Source organism: Alexandromys fortis, unplaced genomic scaffold (assembly GCF_014885135.2).
Source record: "Alexandromys fortis isolate MF-2015 unplaced genomic scaffold, M_Fortis_MF-2015_v1.1 scaffold_239, whole genome shotgun sequence".
Lineage (NCBI taxonomy): Eukaryota > Metazoa > Chordata > Mammalia > Rodentia > Cricetidae > Alexandromys > Alexandromys fortis.
The window spans coordinates 1,120,901-1,138,992 of NW_026068120.1; the positions used below are offsets into that span (position 1 = coordinate 1,120,901).

General features: G+C 42.3%; 1 protein-coding gene across 1 annotated transcript in view; it reads left to right on the top strand.

Annotated features, from left to right (window-relative positions):
• Positions 1 to 13,199, top strand: part of Prkdc (protein kinase, DNA-activated, catalytic subunit) — a 156,463-nt gene extending 143,264 nt beyond the window's left edge. Inside the window, exons 77-86 of the mRNA XM_050125161.1 lie at positions 2,765 to 2,969; positions 4,387 to 4,454; positions 5,235 to 5,455; positions 5,717 to 5,809; positions 6,596 to 6,685; positions 6,856 to 6,927; positions 6,999 to 7,200; positions 9,736 to 9,924; positions 10,407 to 10,546; positions 12,706 to 13,199. Of these exons, the coding sequence (XP_049981118.1) occupies positions 2,765 to 2,969; positions 4,387 to 4,454; positions 5,235 to 5,455; positions 5,717 to 5,809; positions 6,596 to 6,685; positions 6,856 to 6,927; positions 6,999 to 7,200; positions 9,736 to 9,924; positions 10,407 to 10,546; positions 12,706 to 12,910 (1,485 nt within the window). The 3' untranslated portion in view covers positions 12,911 to 13,199. The remainder of the gene's footprint in view (positions 1 to 2,764; positions 2,970 to 4,386; positions 4,455 to 5,234; positions 5,456 to 5,716; positions 5,810 to 6,595; positions 6,686 to 6,855; positions 6,928 to 6,998; positions 7,201 to 9,735; positions 9,925 to 10,406; positions 10,547 to 12,705) is intronic.
• The last annotated feature ends 4,893 nt before the right edge of the window (positions 13,200 to 18,092 follow it).

Sequence of the window (18,092 nt, forward strand, 5' to 3'; positions counted from 1 at the left end):
TTTGGGGTTCTACTATGTTCCCTTCATGCTCAGATTCTGGTATCTGAAGATTACATGTAGTTCAGTGCTTTTAATTCTAAGATGACTTAGGTATTGGGTCAAGAAAGTATTTCTGTTTTACATGAGGTTATAAGTATTCTGAAGCATGTATTTGGGGAACCAGCTTGGATGCTCAGAGACACTCTACAGATGCAGTGCCCAGAACCAGAGGGATTGTGTAAATAAAACTGCTTATAAAAGCTGTATTTCAGACAAGTGTGACAGAGGTGAATCTGTTCTAGTTATTCTAGAGTTGGAAAGAGTCCTTAATTGAGGGGTACTCTCTTTTGTTTTATTTTCTTAATTTAAATTTTTTACATGCAAATTTATTTTGATCATATTTCCCCCTCCCTCAATTTTAACAAGATTCTCCTTACCTTCCTACACACTGAACTTTATGTTATTTTTCTCTCTTTCTTTTAAAAACACACACACAAAAAAATCACAAAACAAAAATCAAAATAAGAAAAAAAACCAAAAATACCAAAATAAAAAGTCTGAAAAGGTACCAATGAATTCATTTTGTGTTGGCCACCTCCTGCAGGTCGTGGGGCATACTCTAAAGTGTGGGTGATATACCCAGTGAGACTCCAGTGAAGAAAACTAAGTTTTACTTTGCAAGCAGGTATCAGTTACAGATAGCTTCTTGGCTAGGAATGGGACCCTCCCTCTACTTCCCCTTCTCAGTGATGAAGCTCTGACTTGAACCTGTGCAAATCTTGTGCATACTACCACAGTCTGTGAGTTCATATGTGCATTAGTCCGTTGTGTCTGGAGGCCCTGTTTCCTTAGAGTCATCCACCACCTCTGGCTCTGAAATTCTTTCCCCTTCTCCCACAAGCTTGGGGGTGGGAAATTTGTTGAAGACATTTAGGACTGAGTACTCCAAAGTCTCTCCCACTCTGCCTATTGTCCAGCTGAAAGGTCTCTGTGATATTTCCTATCTACTCTGAAAAGAAGCTTCTTTGATATAGGTTGAGTGAGGTGCGGATCTTTGTGTATTAGGAATATTATTACTGTGTTCCTTTAGCAGAATAATAGTGGGTTTTCCGCTAGCCCAGGAACTATCTGGTCTCAGGTTTTTGGCCATTTTGGTAGTGCCATGTATGGGTTACATTTTATGGGTTGGTCCTTAAATCCAATGAAAAATCAGTTGTTGGGCTGGAGAGATGGCTCAGTGGTTAAGAGCACTGGCTGCTCTTCCAGAGGTCCTGAGTTAAATTCCCAGCAACCACATAGTGGCTCACAACCATCTGTACTGAGATCCGGTGCCCTCCTCTGGTGTGCGGGCATACATCGAGGCAGAATGTTGTATACATAATAAATAAATCTTTAAAAAAAATCAGTTAGTTCTTCCCATAGCATTTGTACCACTGTTTCACAGTATATCTTGCAGGCAGATCACTGTTGCAGGTCACAGGTTTACAGCTGGGTGATATCAATGATTACCTTTCCCCGTTGCTAGTGTACAAAGTACTTCCAGTCCATCAACACTAGTCAGTAGGGTACAGCTTCTAGTTAGGCTTTACTAAAGATGACTTCTCGTGTGAGATGACCGAAGTGAGTGTTGTCTCCAGCAATAGAGCTTTACCATCAGTTTGTGGAGAGTAAAAGCTACCCTGTGATGTTTGGGGGTTTCCAGTGACTCCACAAATGCAGCCCGTTCCTGACACCGAAAGTTTCAGTTGGTGGAATAAGATCTCTAGTTGGCACTGTCCTTCCTTTTATTTGGTGACTGCATTTAGATTCCTCCCACGTAGGCATACATTTTGGGAAGCTTCTACAGTAGTAGGTTTTCCTGTTTTTCCAAAGGGCCATTAGTGTTAGTTGTTTCTTCCCATGTCTCCTCCTTTGCCCCTCTCTCCTGTTCTCCCTGTTTAGTCATCTACTGGAGTTTACCCTCTGCCCTCTGTAACAATGTGTTCTACTTCCCGCTCCCCAAGTCGCCGCTTCCTAGATAGGTACCTAACCTCTGTAGTTATGGATGGTGGCACACCTGTCAAAGGCTTCAAAGCTAACATCTACATTTAAGAGAAAACATACAGTATTTGCCAATTGGGGTTTGTATTATCTAATTTTGGATGATTTTTTTCTATTCAACTGTAAATCTCATAATTTCATGTTTCATAACAGTTGAACAATAATATTCCATTGTGTATAAATGTACTCCATTTTCATTATCTATTTTTAAGTTGATGAGAATTGGAGATCATTCCATCTTCTGGTTTCCTCAATTTCTTTCTTCAACGTCTTAAAGTTTTTATTATACAACAAGATTTTCACTTGCTTGGTTGAAGTTACCCGCACCCCAAATACATATATTGGGGCTATTGTGAAAGGTTCTAGCTCCCTGATTCTTTCTCAGTCCATTTGTCATGTGTATATAGAAAAGCAACTGATTTTTGTGTGTTAATTCTCTATCCTAATACTTTGCTGAAAGTGCTTATCCGCTCTAGAAGTTTTCTGGTGGGAGTTTTTAACCATTTTTTATGTGTAAAGTCATAGCATCTGTTTGGTTTTTGTTGTTGTTTTGTTTTAGGTTTTTTTTTTTTTTTTGAAGCACTCATTAGAATTTGTAACTAGGAGTTGTTCTGCCTAAGGAAGAAAAGACACAGAAAAAAGGGATACTCAAAATGTTTTAAAATCATGGAATATTCATAAACTTAAAGATTTTTCTAATATACAATGGAAGCAGTGTTCATAATAGTAAATTTTTAATTTTCAGGCCTTCGGGAAAGAATTTGACAAAAGCTTTGGGAATGGTGGTTCTAAGCTGCCTACAATGAAGCCCAGTCACTTCCGTGATATCACTGATGCACTATTTGTAAGGATGAGAACAAACCTGAAGCCACCTGGGAACCTGAAAGAGTACTCCCCCTGGATGAGTGCATTCAAAGTGCAGTCCCCAGGAAATGAAGTGGAGATTCCTGGTTAGTTAACACAAGTAGTGACAAGAACATTCCTTAAGGAGAATAACATGCTGCGAACTCTGGTTTTCCAAGTAATGACACTGGAATCCTCGTGTGTGTGTGTGTGTGTGTGTGTGTGTGAGAGAGAGAGAGAGAGAGAGAGAGAGAGAGAGAGAGAGAGAGAGAGAGAGAGAGAGAGAATGAATATGCAGGGGTGTATATATTGTGTGTAGCATACATATATGCATATAGAGGTCAGAAAACAACCCAAGGTATTCATCTTTACTTTCCACTGTGCTTGAGGGACAGAACCTTGTTTTTTTCACACACCAGGCTGACTGGCCTGTGTGTACTGTGCATTCTTCTGTCTCTGCCTTCAAGAGTGCTAGCTAGGACCACAGATAACCACAGCTACTGTACCTGGCTTCTGCATGAGAGCTGGAGATTTGTGCTTGTGCCAGAAGCACTTTTACCTAATGGATCATCTCCCCGGCCCATCTTTTTGATTTATTTGTTTTTGGTTATGTATCTGTGGGGGTAAATTCATGTGAGCGCAGAAGAGAATGTTGTATCCCCTGGAGCTGGAGTAAACAAGTGGCATGGGTGCTGGAAACCAAACTCAGGTTCTCTGGAAGAACAGCAGTTGCTCATAACTGCTGCGGCATCTCTCCGGTGTCTTCCCCAACCATATTCATCATTAGGAAAACCTACAATTACTATGATTTAGTACAGTTTACTATATTTTTTTATTATGGCAGGTGTTCAGAATTCCCATTTAGTATTTACAGTAACCCCAAATCATTGATTCCTACTTTGCTTGCCCATAACTTTTCTTCAGGAATAAGTTCAAGTGTAGAGAGGTTGCTTCCCGAGAGGCAATGCCTGGTCCCACTCAAAGAGAGCAGCAACAGGAAAACAATTTATGACACTGAGATGTCACATGCAGCAAACTGTCAGAAGAAATTTCTTCCTATTCCATGTTTCTCAACCTAGAATCCTCCACACACACCAAGAAAGAAGGAGCGCTTTAATCTGGTGGCTGGTTTTCCCTTCTCAACAAATGTAAGAGAAAGCTTGGCAGAAGCAGTCTCTTCACTGTTGACAACTGTGTAGTTATACTCAGTGGCTTCAGGAAAAAAGGCTGTAACTTTTTCTTTCTTTATTGTTGTTGCTGTTTTGTTTTAACACAGGGTCTCACTGTGTAGACCAGGCTGACCTGGACTCACAGAGATCTGCCTGCCTCTGCCTCCTGAGTGCTGGGGTTAAAGGTGTGCACCACCATGCCTGGCTATGGCTGGTTTTTATAAATTAAAACTTTGAATTAAAGAAAAAATAAGTATCATGTTACATTAACATATTTTGTTAAATCAACATATATGTCTTAAAACGTGGAAGTTTTATAACAGACGGTATCTAAGCGAGGCTGTGTCTCTTTTAGGCCAGTATGATGGCAAGGGCAAGCCATTGCCTGAATATCATGTCCGGATCTCTGGATTTGATGAGCGGGTATGTTGTGTTTGTCATCCTTGTCTCTGTGACATTTGATGTGTTGGTCAACTTCTCGCTAGCCTTTTGTTCCCAAATTATTACATTGATCAGATTCCTAAAGATAATGTCTCCTATGTTTCAGTATCAGTTGTATTTAAGAGTATTATAAGTTAAGTGCTAAATGGCCAGCCCCAAAAATATATATACAAGTAGCACTATATGGACTTCATATGTTATGTTTAAGAATATAAATGTATGTACAAATACTTATATGGCTGCAATAACAATTGATGAAAATAGAAGCCACGAATTTGAAGGAGAGTTGAGAGGGGCATATGAGAGGGTTGGGAAGGAGAAATATTATAATTAAATTACAATGTCAAAAATAGAGAAAAATGTAGTAAATGAAGTATAAACTGTATATGTTCATTGTAGGTTATGTGTAGAATTAATCTTTTATAAAAGAAAACCATTATGATAGACATCACATATTGAGAAGGCTATCCATGGTTTTAGGCAGTGTCTGTAGCCAAGAATATTGAGTATGCATGAGCACAGCCCTCAAGATGACAGATGGCCCTGACGCCTCAGCCCATAGCACCTGACCAGGGTGTGGTGAGCTACTCTAATACTGTTTTAAGGTTTTTTTGGTTTTTTTTCCCCGCTGCAGTAGTGCACACTGTCGCCCCAGCTACTCAGTTGGTAGAAGGACCACTTGAGCCCAGGCATTAGAAACTAAGCCAGGCAACACTTGTTAGAGTATTTTCTTTTAAACAACAAATCTCTTAATGTTTAAAGGTAAAAGTAATGGCCTCCTTGAGGAGACCAAAGCGCATTGTTATTCGAGGCCATGATGAAAAGGAGTACCCCTTCCTGGTAAAAGGCGGCGAGGACCTCCGTCAGGACCAGCGCATTGAGCAGCTCTTTGAGGTCATGAATGCCATCCTCGCTCAGAATGCTGCCTGCAGTCAGAGAAACATGCAGTTAAGGACTTACCGTGTCGTGCCCATGACCTCCAGGTATGGCCTGAGTGAGACGGTATGTATAGGGGACGGGGTATACATCCCACCCTGTCTGAGCCCTGAAGTATGTCTGTGGGTGCTGGAAGTGTCCCGTGGACAGAACTCAACTAGATTTACACATGAAAGTAAGTGAGGAAGTAGAGACTGGATAGGAAGAAATCTGTTTCACTTTGATTCTTCAGAACATTTTTTTCTGATGAAGAAGGAACAGTTGGGATTTGTTTGCACTTATTTGAAACGTTGTATTTTATTTTTCAGATTAGGATTAATTGAATGGATTGAAAATACTATGACCTTGAAGGAACTTATTTTCAATAATATGTCGAAAGAGGAGAAAGTGGCTCATAGCAGGTAGTGTGTTCTTATGTCACGTTGGGTGGCCTGGAAATGCACAGAGATCTGCCTGTACTGGAATTTAAGGGACATGACAGCTTTTTAAATTTCATCGTGTAGTCCAGGCTGGCATTGGATCCTGAGTGCCAGGATTGGAATCATCGATGCAAGCTACCAACATGCCCCTCAACTTGTAATTGTTTGACTTCTGAAAGCTCATTAGGAAAGCTGCAGCACAAACTGAAAAGTGACCAAGTATATCACACCACAGTGTGTCCACCTGTACAAGTGCTGACCTGTGCGGTGTCACTAAAGGCCTCGCAAATTCAAGATGAGCATTTTCCGGCATTAAGAAAATACTTTATCATTCCTAAGATGGGTTTTATTTGTATCTGCATTCGGGAAATGGTAAAGAAATATCTGGAACTAGTCAAAAAGTAAGGAAAAGCAGATGTTTTGTGAATGATTTGTAAAAGATTGGCTTATGGTCAGATGAGGCCTACCAGCAGTGATAGCATTATTGTCAGGCTGCCTTTTAGGGTGACATGCCTAGGTCACAGACTTTTGTGTTTATTTTAACATCTTATTTTTCTCTGCATGAAGAGGGAAATATTTTGCACCTGATTTGATTATGTCTGAGTTTTCGCATAGGGAAGTTGTTTGAGTTTATCCTGGAGTCATTAGAGATGAATAATGCTATATTGAAAGTTGTATTTATTCTTCACTGTTTTTTAATAAATTTTCAGTGTTCTTTGCCATACAGAATACCTCCTTAATTCTAATTCCCTTTTCCCTACTTGCTAGTGATCCTTATGCACCAGCTCGTGAATATAAAGACTGGCTAATAAAAATGTCGGGGAAAACTGATAATGGAGCCTATGCACTAATGTACAAGTAAGTTTGGTTTTGGTTTACATTTGTTCATCCTTCTAAAAAATGCAAACTTTTGAGTCTTGACCTCACAGAGATCCACCTGCTCTGCCTAGATGATACTATATTTTAGTATTAATAATTTTAAATTCACCAGACATTTGTTCTAATGAAATGTTTGTCTTAAATCACAGAAGAGCTAACCGTACAGAAACAGTCATGGCTTTTAGAAAAAGGGAGAATAAAGTGCCTGCTGATCTCTTAAAGTAAGTATATTTGTGACTTCACAAACACTAGTGACATGGCAGAAACTATATGTGGTTTATCGCTCTCCTAGGCGGGCTTTTGTAAAGATGAGCGCCAGCGCTGAGGCCTTCCTGGCACTACGGTCCCACTTCGCCAGCTCTCATGCACTGTTGTGTATCAGCCACTGGCTCCTCGGTATTGGAGACAGACATCTGAGCAATTTCATGGTAGCCATGGAGACGGGCAGCGTGATTGGCATTGACTTTGGACATGCATTTGGATCAGCTACTCAGGTGTGTTGTCCTTCATGCCCACTGATGATCTAGAAGTGGGATATATTCTCATCAGGGTTCTCTAAAGGCACATAACTGATGGAGTGAATACATACATGGGTTTCATTAGAATGACTTCAGTCTGTGCTTCAGCTAGTCCCACAATGGCTGTCTCCTGGTAGAAAGGCCAAGAACCAAGTAGTTGTTCAATCCTGGAGACTGGATGTCTCAGCAGTCCTGGTCGGGTGCTAGAGCCCTGGAAGATTCCTAATCTTCAGTCTGCGTCAGAACCCCAGAGAAGTAGATTCTAACACCAGCAGGGGAATGCCTCAGCAAAGGGTACTGACCTTGCTGTGAGACCTACGACAAACAGGCAGAAAGCAAGTTTTCTCCTTCTACACCCTTTGTATAGGCTGCCACCAGGTGTGGCCCCGATGTGGTGTGTCTTCTCACCTCAGAGGACCCCTTATAGGTGCACTCAACAGCTTAGTTTTCACTGATTCCAGATGTAGTCAGGTTGACAGCCAAGACTGGCCATCACATCATGTGACTTTGTAACATCTGCAGAAATTAATTAACGGAGCAATGATAGGTTAAGTTGGCTTTGGTGGCATGGTCCTAAAACCTGACACTTTTTGAAGAAGCAAATAATATCACCCTAATCCTAGCCGGCACCACTGGTCACCCATGTCAGCATGGTCCAGGGACAGCATGGCAGTCAAGTGCCTGCATGGTCCCAGGTGGCAGCCTTGCCCCGGGCACCCATTCCACCTTTGACAGTAGCAGTAGCCATGGACATCACTGAAGATTCTGGCTGTGGCAGGACCGTGGGCCCAGATGTGGCCCTCAGCCACAGTTCAGGTTCAGATGTCTCCCCAGGTGGCAGCACATGCCACCCAAATCTGTATGACCCTGATGGCCACATGGCCTCAGGTGTCATCCCAGACTACAGGCCTCTGCATGGCCCTCTGTGGCAACAGGAGCTACAGGTATCAACACAGAGCCTGGCTACTGCAAAGCCAGGGATCCAGACATAGCCTTCGGCAGCAGTCCAGCTCTGGACATCACCACGGATCTGGTGTGGAAACACAAGCCTGTTTGCAAGGCATAGCCCCTGTGGGGGTGGCACAGCCCTCACACCCAGACATGGTCATAGGTGTTGGCCCAGCCTCCGGGCATCGACAGGGCCCTCAATGGTAACATGAGCCACAAACATCAACACAGACCACCACAGCTTCCTCAGGACCTTGGGTCCTGACATAGCCCTTGGCAGCAGCCCAGGCCCGGACATCACCATGGTCACAGGTTGCAAGCGTGCCACCCACGTCAGCCAGTTCCTCACTGCCTTTGCTCTCCCCAGCACATGCACCTTTCGGCCTCTCTCTTCCATTTCCCCACCGTATGCTCTCCCACCATAATGGTGCTCAGCTGGGCAGGCTCAAGCTTCTTCCCACTCCAGTGAGAGTCCTAGGGCAGAGGCTGGTCTCTTCTTAATCACCACTAACTTCTCTGCTCCAGCTGACCAGCACTAATTGTCCTAGTAAAACAAAGGTTTAACTTCAATAGTCCTGGTCTCTAATTAATCACAGCTGACTCTTTAGTCCCTGCTAACCAGAACCATGGATTCTTAGCCCAACTGGCTGGGTAGAGTCTTCACTTCTCTCTGAGATTTCACACGTTAGGCCTCCATCGTCTGCACTGCTCTCAGCGTTCTCACACTCCAGGCTTCTACAGAACAGCACACGCTGTTTCCTAGCCCATAGTTCCAAAGTCTGTCCACAGTCCTTCCAAAAGCAACATGGTCAGGTCTGTCACAGCAGTACCCCAGTATCCTGGTACCAACTTCTGTCCTAGGTAGGGTTACTATTGCTGGGATGAAAAGCCATGACCCAAAAACTAGTTGGGGAGGAAAGGGTTTATTTGGCATAGATACTGTTGTGCATCATTGGAGGAAATCAGGACAGGAACATGGAGACAGGAATTTATACAGAGGCCATTGAGGAGTGCTCTTACTGGCTTGCTCCTCATGACTTGCTCAGCCTACCAGGAACAACAGCCTAGGGATGGCACCATCCACAATGGACTGGGCCCTCCCCGTCCATCACTGACTAAGAAAAGGCCCACAGACCACTGACAGTGGGACCATGGTTTATCCCTACTGCTTGAACTGGCTTTTTAGAACCCATTCTCTTTTGAGGGATACCTTGCTCAGCCTAGATATAGTGGGGAGGGCCTTGGTCCTGCCTCATGTGCTAGACTTTGTTGACTCCCCATGGGAAGCCTTACCCTCTGAGGAGTATGGATGCGGAAGGGGGAGGTATGAGAGGAGGGGAGGGAGTGGGGAATGGGATTGGTATGTAAAATGAGAAAAGATTGTTTTTAAAAAATAAATTAATTAATTTTAAAAATGCCCTCAGGCTTGCCTACGGCCCAATCTTATTATGGCATTTTCTTAATTGAGATTCTCTCCTCTCAGATGACTTTAGCTTGGGTCAAGTTGACATAAAACTGTTCAACACAATGTATTTACTTAAATATACTTTTTTCTCTGTTTAGTTTCTTCCAGTTCCTGAGTTGATGCCTTTTCGCCTAACCCGCCAGTTTGTCAATCTCATGTTACCAATGAAAGAAACGGGTCTTGTGTGTGCTGTCATGGTGCATGCCCTGAGGGCTTTCCGCTCACGCGCAGGTCTGCTCACCGACACCATGGAGGTTTTTGTGAAGGAGCCCTCTTTTGATTGGAAGGTACATTTTGGTTCTGTATAGACACATCCATGTTTCGTTTTTATGATGAAAATGCATCAAGTTGAATTTACTGAAATATTTACATTGTTTTGGTTACATTTCTCAAAAGCAGACATGTTTGGAGGAAACTTAATTACTTTGTTGTTTGGTACTAACTGGGGGGGACAGAATAGACCCATTGGTAACAGTAACTCTGAGTTCTCACTTCACACACAGCTTGTGGTGGTGGTGCTGGTGCTGGTGGTGGTGATTACAGCAGGTGATTATAAACTCTGTATCTGAGCTAGCCTAGAACTTATATGAGACGCTTTCTCCTGTCTCTGCCTCACAGGTCACAGCCATAGAGCCCACGTCAGGATCTATCTAGAAAGCTTAGAGCTGCTACAGATCTTTGTTTCAGCATCATTGCTTGATTTAATGTTTCAAATGTAATTGTATATACTGCTATAATTAGTAGAGAAAAGTATGTTCTTTCCCTTTAGTGTTTTGAGCAGAAAATGCTGAAAAGAGGAGGATCCTGGATTCAAGAGATAAATGTAACTGAGAAGAACTGGTATCCTCAGCAGAAAATACGCTATGCTAAGAGAAAATTAGCAGGGGCCAACCCAGCAGTTATAACTTGGTAAGACTTGATTGTGAATACGAAACCAGTGCGCGTTCAGAAGTGCTAAGCTCTTTCAGACACACGAGAGCGGTGTGGCAGTTCTCACTGTGCAGTGGGGAAAGTGCGTCTTAGGGAGGCTTCCACTCCAGCCCAGGTCTGTGAGGACTTTGCTCACACCTGTGCTGTCTGTCCTGTGCATCTCTCCAGCCAGCACCAGTGCAAGAACCAAACTCGTATGCGAAGGCTTGGAATTTCCATTTGCCTTGGTACTTCCTAGGGCCTTTGACCCATTTGGTCCTGATGAGCACCAGATCTCGTGAAGAACACAGCGTCGGCTTCTCAGATAGTAGTCTGAGCTGCATTGACCTTTCCATTTTTTTAATTGAAATCTAAAGCAAATAGAAATTTATAGGTAGTATTCCTAGTAAGTAAGAAATTTATACTCTAATTCTAAGCAGTAGTAAGAGATGCTCTGTAATTGACTTGATTTTTTAACATGAGTACCAGGTCTGTACAGTGATTATTGCTGACAAGAGAATGAAATTAGAGCCCTGTCTCACATTACTTGCAAAAATTAATTCAAGATGTATCAGACTTAAATGCTAAACACTTAGAAAAAAATTAAGTTGGTCTTGAATTGAATTTGGCTATGGCACTTAACGTTGCTAGATGTGACACCAGAGACATGAGCAAGAACAAGATAGACAAACTGAACTTCAGAATTCAGAGCTGTGCTGTACAGGATACAATCAAGAACATAGGAGTTAGTATACTAACCTGGCAAGCATAAGACCTGGGTTCTATTCCCAGAGCTGGTAAAGTAAAAATGTAGTGGTTGGAAAAACAATCAGCAACATGAGTGCCTGCTGCTTCCAGAGGATTCACGTCCAGTGCCAAGCACCCTCACGGAGCGGCTCACAGCCACTTAGCTTCAGCTGCATGGAAATCTGATACTTTCGGCCTTTATAAGCACAAACAGACGTGCAAGTAAATAAATAGTTTGGTTTTGATGATTTTCTTTTTTTCTAAGTAGTGGGGCTGGAGAAATGACTCAGAAGTTAAGAGCGTTTTTTGTTCTTAGAAAAGACCCAGATTTGGTTTTCAGCACCCACAATGGTCTGTAACCCCAGTTCCAGGGGATCCGATGCCCCTTCTGGCCTCCTCAGGTCTCAGACATCCCGTGGTTGCACATTATATGCAGATAAAACATCTATACACATAAAATAAAAATAAGTCTTCTCTTAAAAATTAGGACAGTGCACAGATGGACAAAGTTCTTATGAGTCATGTATCTGAGAAAGGGCTTATAAGTTCTTTAAAAGCACAGTGCTGGGTAGGGGTAGAGAGATGGCTCAGTAGTTAAGAGTGCTTGCTCTCTAGAGGACTGCAGTTTCAGGTCCCACTTCATAGAGCTAATAACCACTGGGAATTCCAACTGCAGGGGATCCGATGTCCTCTTCTGGCCCTTGGAGGCACCCACAAGCACAGACACAAATCTCTAAAATAATTTTTCTAATGTCCATTGTGGTCGTACAAATCTATAAAACCCAGCCTGTGGGAGGTAGAAGACATCCTTAGCACAACCAAGTTTGAGTGCTATCTCAACAAAATGTGACCTTCTTTCAAAAACAAAATCCTTAAGAAAATAAAAATCGATAAATAAAATCCTTTATAAAAGCAAACTTGATAACCTAATTTCTAAAGAAGATCAAAGGAATCAGACATTTCTCTAAGGAGGTACAAATGTACAGATGGTACAAACAGCCACTAATTGTGTGGAGAGTCATTAAGGAAGTGCAAATGAAGTTCTGCATCTTGTGTGTAATGACAACTTTCAGATGAGATAGGAGAAGTGTGAGCAGGGATGTGGAGAATTGTAATTGTGGTAGGCATGCAAAATAGTGCAGTTGCTATGGTAAACAGCCTGACAGCTCCTCAAGAAGCTGTACCCAGCAGTTCCACTTCTAAGTGTCTGCTCTAGAAAAATAAAAGCAAAAATTTCCAAACAAATGTTAATAATTATATTACTCATGTTTTGAATTCAAAGTTTTGAGTGGCAGGAAGAAAATAGTGTATAAATGGTGGTAGACTATTTGTAAAGGATAACCAGCTCTCCAGGTCCAAGGGGGAAAATCATTTGTGTTTGTGTTTTCATATTTGTTCAATACTTTTTCCAGTGACGAGTTATATCTAGGCCATGAAAACTCATCTGCCTTTGGGAGTTATACAGCTGTGGCTCGAGGAAACAAAGACCACAACATTCGTGCACAAGAGCCGGAGAGTGGACTTTCAGAAGAGACTCAAGTGAAGTGCTTGGTGGACCAGGCCACAGACCCCAATATCCTTGGCCGGACTTGGGAAGGATGGGAGCCTTGGATCTAAAGTCTAGGGGAGCCACCAGCTGTAAAGCATTCCATCACCGAGGGAATCTTCTAGACCTTCACCAACAGCAGGGTATTACTTGAAGAAAAAAAAGAAATCTACTTGGTAGTGCTGGTAAGATGGCTCCCTTGCTGCCAGCACTAATGACCTAGCTTCAATCCCTGGAACCCACATGATGGATGAAGAGAAGCAACTCCTGCAAGTTGTCCTTTGACCTCCATACATGTGCCTTGTCTTACATTTACCTACACACACATACATTTGAAAATAAAAAAATATGATAAATATTTTTTCCTCTTTTCAACTCTTCATTTCATTGATTCGGTTTTTTTTTCTTTCATTTCTATTTAATTGATTTCTGCTCTGATCTTGATCGTCTCTATCTACTGTTGTTGGGTGTGGTAGGCTTTTGTGTTCCATGGTACGTGTGCAGATAACCTTACTCAGTACTCTCCAAGGCACAGTGACATTAAAGGCATTTTATATCCTGCATGTAACCCTTGACCATAAAAAGGGGAGACTTGAAACTCTCTCTCTCTCTCTCTCTTTCTCTTCTCTTCTCTTCTCTTCTCTTCTCTTCTCTTCTCTTCTCTTCTCTTCTCTTCTCTTCTCTTCTCTCTCTCTCTCTCTCTCTCTCTCTCTCTCTCTCTCTCTCTCTCTCTCTCTCTCTCGGCTATGAAGTTAGTTTATATTTGGCAGTGTTGGCCAGTTAGGGGCTCTCTCCCCATGGTATCTGAACAAAGGCCATAAAACTGAGGTTGCACAGAGAGTTAATCACTGTCCTTGGTAATCAGCCAGACCTGGCACCAGAGTTAAGTTGCTTCGTACTTTTTACCTTGGCTCAACAAATCAGACAGCTGGCTCTGGGATCTTGTAAATAAGATTGTATCTTCCTGTGAACAGTTCATCTTACAGCCCATTAGCAAGGCACCTGCTCTAATCTAAAGCTACTTTGAAGTTGATATCAGTTGATAGTATATGTCTATCTTGGCAGCTGGGGAAATACAGCTGTTTTCTTGAGCTGTGTTCCAGTAGAGTTCTGAAGGAGAACTTGAGCAGCATCTCTTTGTGTTCATTTTTTCATCAAAATTCTGTATAAACTAACATTATTAATATCAATTGGACAGAACAGCTGAAGAGGAGCCCCCTTCTTGACAATCCACGGGTTAAAAATGCCAGTAGATTGGGATTACATTCACGAGATACACACACATTAGATACAGGCTGTTGGGAGTTCCCCATAGCTGCTAGGGAAAGAATGCACTTTAGCACATGCAAAATTACAGACAGACACAAAAGATATTTTGGAGTCTGTATTTCTCACAGTCCTTGTAAAACGAGATTTCTTCATCAGAGACCTAGTGGCACACCTTTGTCATCTTTTGTAATAAATGATAATGACCTCCGTCAAGGTATATGTGTGTGTGTATATGTGTATGTGTATATATATCAGACTTGCCTTGAACTCACAGAGTGTTGAAATTAACAGTGTGTCCCACTATACTCAGCTGAAATCTCTTTTTTTGTTTGTTTTTAATTTAAAAAACAACTTTTTTCATTATACATAACAATTCAAGTTCCCACTCCCTCCTCTCCTCCCATTCATTCCACATACCCCTCTCCCATCCCTCCCCCATCCACTCCTCAGAGAGGGTAAGGCACATTGCTTTGGGGAAGGGCCAAGGCCTTCCCTACTATATCTAGGCTGGGCAAAGTATCCATCCAAAGAGAATAGGTTCCCCCAAAACCCGTACAAGCAGTAGGGATAAATCCAGCCTGCCTCTTGAATGAGCAGCTGGAACCATTGATAGTCAAAGTTATTATTGAAAATGTATTATTATATTATTGAAAAATGACATTTCGGATCACTTTTTTTCTTAGTCCTCCTTTGCTTGACCCCTATTGTTGCCCTGCAGTCTCATAAATACATGTGCTCTTCTCTTTAGTAGCCTGTATAGGGCTGGCTTGGTGAACACAACTTCATCTGTAGAAGTGTTGTGGTGGTGGTTTGATGCTTCCTGTTTTGTTTTGGAGGGTTGGTTGTTTGTTGAGGCAGAGTCTCTAACAGGTCCTAGGTGCTCATCTTAACAGGGAGATTAATTCTAATGAACACGGTCAAGTAAAGATGAACAGACTAAAGGGTAAACTTTGCGTCTTAACGGGCCACACTATAGCTTCCACAAGATTCTTCTTGTTTTTATCTTAGTTTTGTTTGGGTTTTGGTTTTGTTTTGGGAGGGAGTGGTTGCAAGGGTAGAGGGCGGATGCGAAGGAGATAAATGGGATCAGAGTACGTGATGTGAAATCCACAAAAAAAAAAAATCAGTAAAAGTTCGAAAAAAAAATCCTAATTTGGGGCAAATTGACAGTAAAACCATCACATACCCGTAGACAAATGCTAGTCTCAGCTCTCAGAAACCTCCCTTTGTAGTGAACATCAGTGAATGCAGAGACATGAGCTGCTCGAGATGCTGAGGACCGGATGATAGCGTGCTCCACCTTAAGTTTAGACTGCCCCTTCTGAGGCTCAGGGGACATTATGGGAGAGTACAAAGAATGTGAAAGCTAAAAGATAGGGAGAAGGGCTGTAGGCAGATTTTCTGTACTGGCACAGCCGTATCTGATGGGAACAGTAAGAGTAATAAAGCCAGCATAGCTGCTTCACAAAGACCCCCAAAGCTGAGCTGCCATGCCACCTTTGGTTGTCCTCTCCACTGGTTACATACTTGGATACTTTTAATATTTGTACAATTTGGGGATATTGGATTGATGGAAATTTCTTATGAATCATTTATGCCTTCTGCTTCTAAGCTTTCCAGGACAGTCCTGAACATGCATCTCTCTCTCTCTCTCTCCCTCTCTCTCTTTCTCTCTCTCTCTCTCTCGCTCTCGCTCTCTCTCTCTCTCTCTTGATGCCGTTATCTACTTGAAGGTCTTTCTTACACTTTGGAGGTTGTGACACACATAAAGGAGCCAGAGGTCTCTTTATGAGACTGTGAGACATTCTTGAAACATCTGTCCCTGTACTTACTCAGGGACTAGATAATCAAAGTAAACTCAAAAAGCTCAACAAAACTTGGTGGGCTAATTATGGGGCTAGTGTGAAACCTGGCACCAGAGAAATTCCCAGGAATCCATAAGGATGACCCCAGCTAAGACCCTAAGCAGTAGTAGAAATGGTGTCTGAACTGGCCTGTCCCTGTAATCAGATTGATGACTACCTGATTGTCATTATATAACCTTCATCCAGCAACTGATGGAAGCAGATTTAGAGATCCATAACTAAGCACTGGACTTAGCTTCCAGAGACCAGTTGAAGAGAGGAACAATAATATGAGCAAAGGGAATCAAGACCATGATGGGGATACCACATAAATAGCTGACCTGAGCTAGTGGGAACTCATTGACTCTGGACTGATAGTGGGGGAACCTGCATAGGACCATACTAGGTCCTCTGAATGTAGGTGACAGTTGTGTAACTTGGGCAATCTGTAGGGCCACTCACAGTGGGACCAGGATTTATCGCAGGCACTTGAACTGACTTTTTGGAACCCATTCTTTTTGGAGGGATACCTTACTCAGCCTAAATTTGGGGGGAGGGTCTTGGTTTCTCCTCAAAATATGTCAGACTTTGTTGGCTTCCCATGGGAAGTCTTACCCTCTCTGGGGCATGGATAGGGGGTGGGATAGGGGGACTGTGGGAGGACCTGGAGGAGGGAGGGAGTGGGAACTGGGATAGGTATGTAAAATGAGAAAAGATCATTTAAAAATTAAAATTAAAAAAAAAAAGATTTGGTGGGCTAGAGGAGTTAGCCACAGTTCAGATTGTAAGCCTCTTCCCACTATACACTCAGGTAATTTCATGGCACATACAGCAACAAAGTTAGATTATCTGGTTACCTCTGTCCTACACAAAGACTCCTACTGATGTGCAAAGAATGATGTAGAAATGATAAAAGAATGTGATGTCAGGACCTCTCTTAGAAAAGTTAGCTCATACAGAGCCACCATGGTGTCATATGACCAAGGAACACAAAATGCTAGGATTATGAAGATATAAAATGTAAACATTGTATTATGCCAGAATTTGAATAATAACTGCAGGAGCTTTGGCCTGAGGATATTTCTTGGGCACTCTGACCATTAAGAATTAATAATACACTGCTTGGGACATGGCAGTCTGCCCAGACTAGCTTGGGGATTTTGTTTTGGTCTCGTGTCCTTGTAGCCACAAAAGCTACCAGTCTGAGAACATCCTGTCATGTGCTTCTAGAGTCTTAAAAATTGGGTTATAGGGTTAATGAGCAAGACTGATTATAAAAGATAACTCTGTTTATCAATGATGTCAAAACTTGAGGGCAGTGATTGGAAATGATAACTGTTCCCTCATAGTTTATTAATGATGACTAAAAGATAAGCAAAAGGAAGTAAAAAACGTGCCCAAAAACAAAAAGATATGACCTATGTTTTGGAACAACATGAATGTAACCCTACTTACTAAATGCTGAATAAATAATGAAGCACTTAGGCTGTTAGTTAGTCAGGCTGCAAGATTCTCCCAGCCATCATGGCCTGGCTCACTTCTTTCCCTCGCCAACTCCTTACATCCTCTGCTGGGACCTGTCCACTGCTGGGGATGTGCTTCCTCTTCGTCCATCTCTCCTGAAATGAAACTGAGAAGTTTCCCATGTCTGATTCCTCCCATCACTGCTCTTGAATCCACCCTGAAACTTAATTGTAAATGTTGAGCCAATAGCTTAGACTTATTACTAGCTAGCTCTTATAACTTAAATTAACCCATATTCCTTATCTACCACTCTGCTACATGCCAGTACCTTCTTTCAGCATGGCATGTTTATCTTCTCTCCATGTCTCCTCATGACCCTTGTCTTTGCCCCTTTTCTCAGCATCCTCCTCTGCCTCAAAAATTCTGCCTAGCTATCAGCCAATCAGCTTTTTATTAGCAATGAGAGAAACACATCTTCATAGCATACAAAGGGACTATTCTATGGCAGAGGGCTATAAAATGTTCTCTTCTAGGCAAACCACAGCCAGTGCAGTTATGGACGCATCTGCAGTTGCCTGCAGTAGACTTACACAAAATAGTGTCTATCAAGAGTAAAGGATTAGGGAGGAGTTTACAGAACTACCCCTCCTTGCTGATGAGTTCTAGGGAAGGGGCA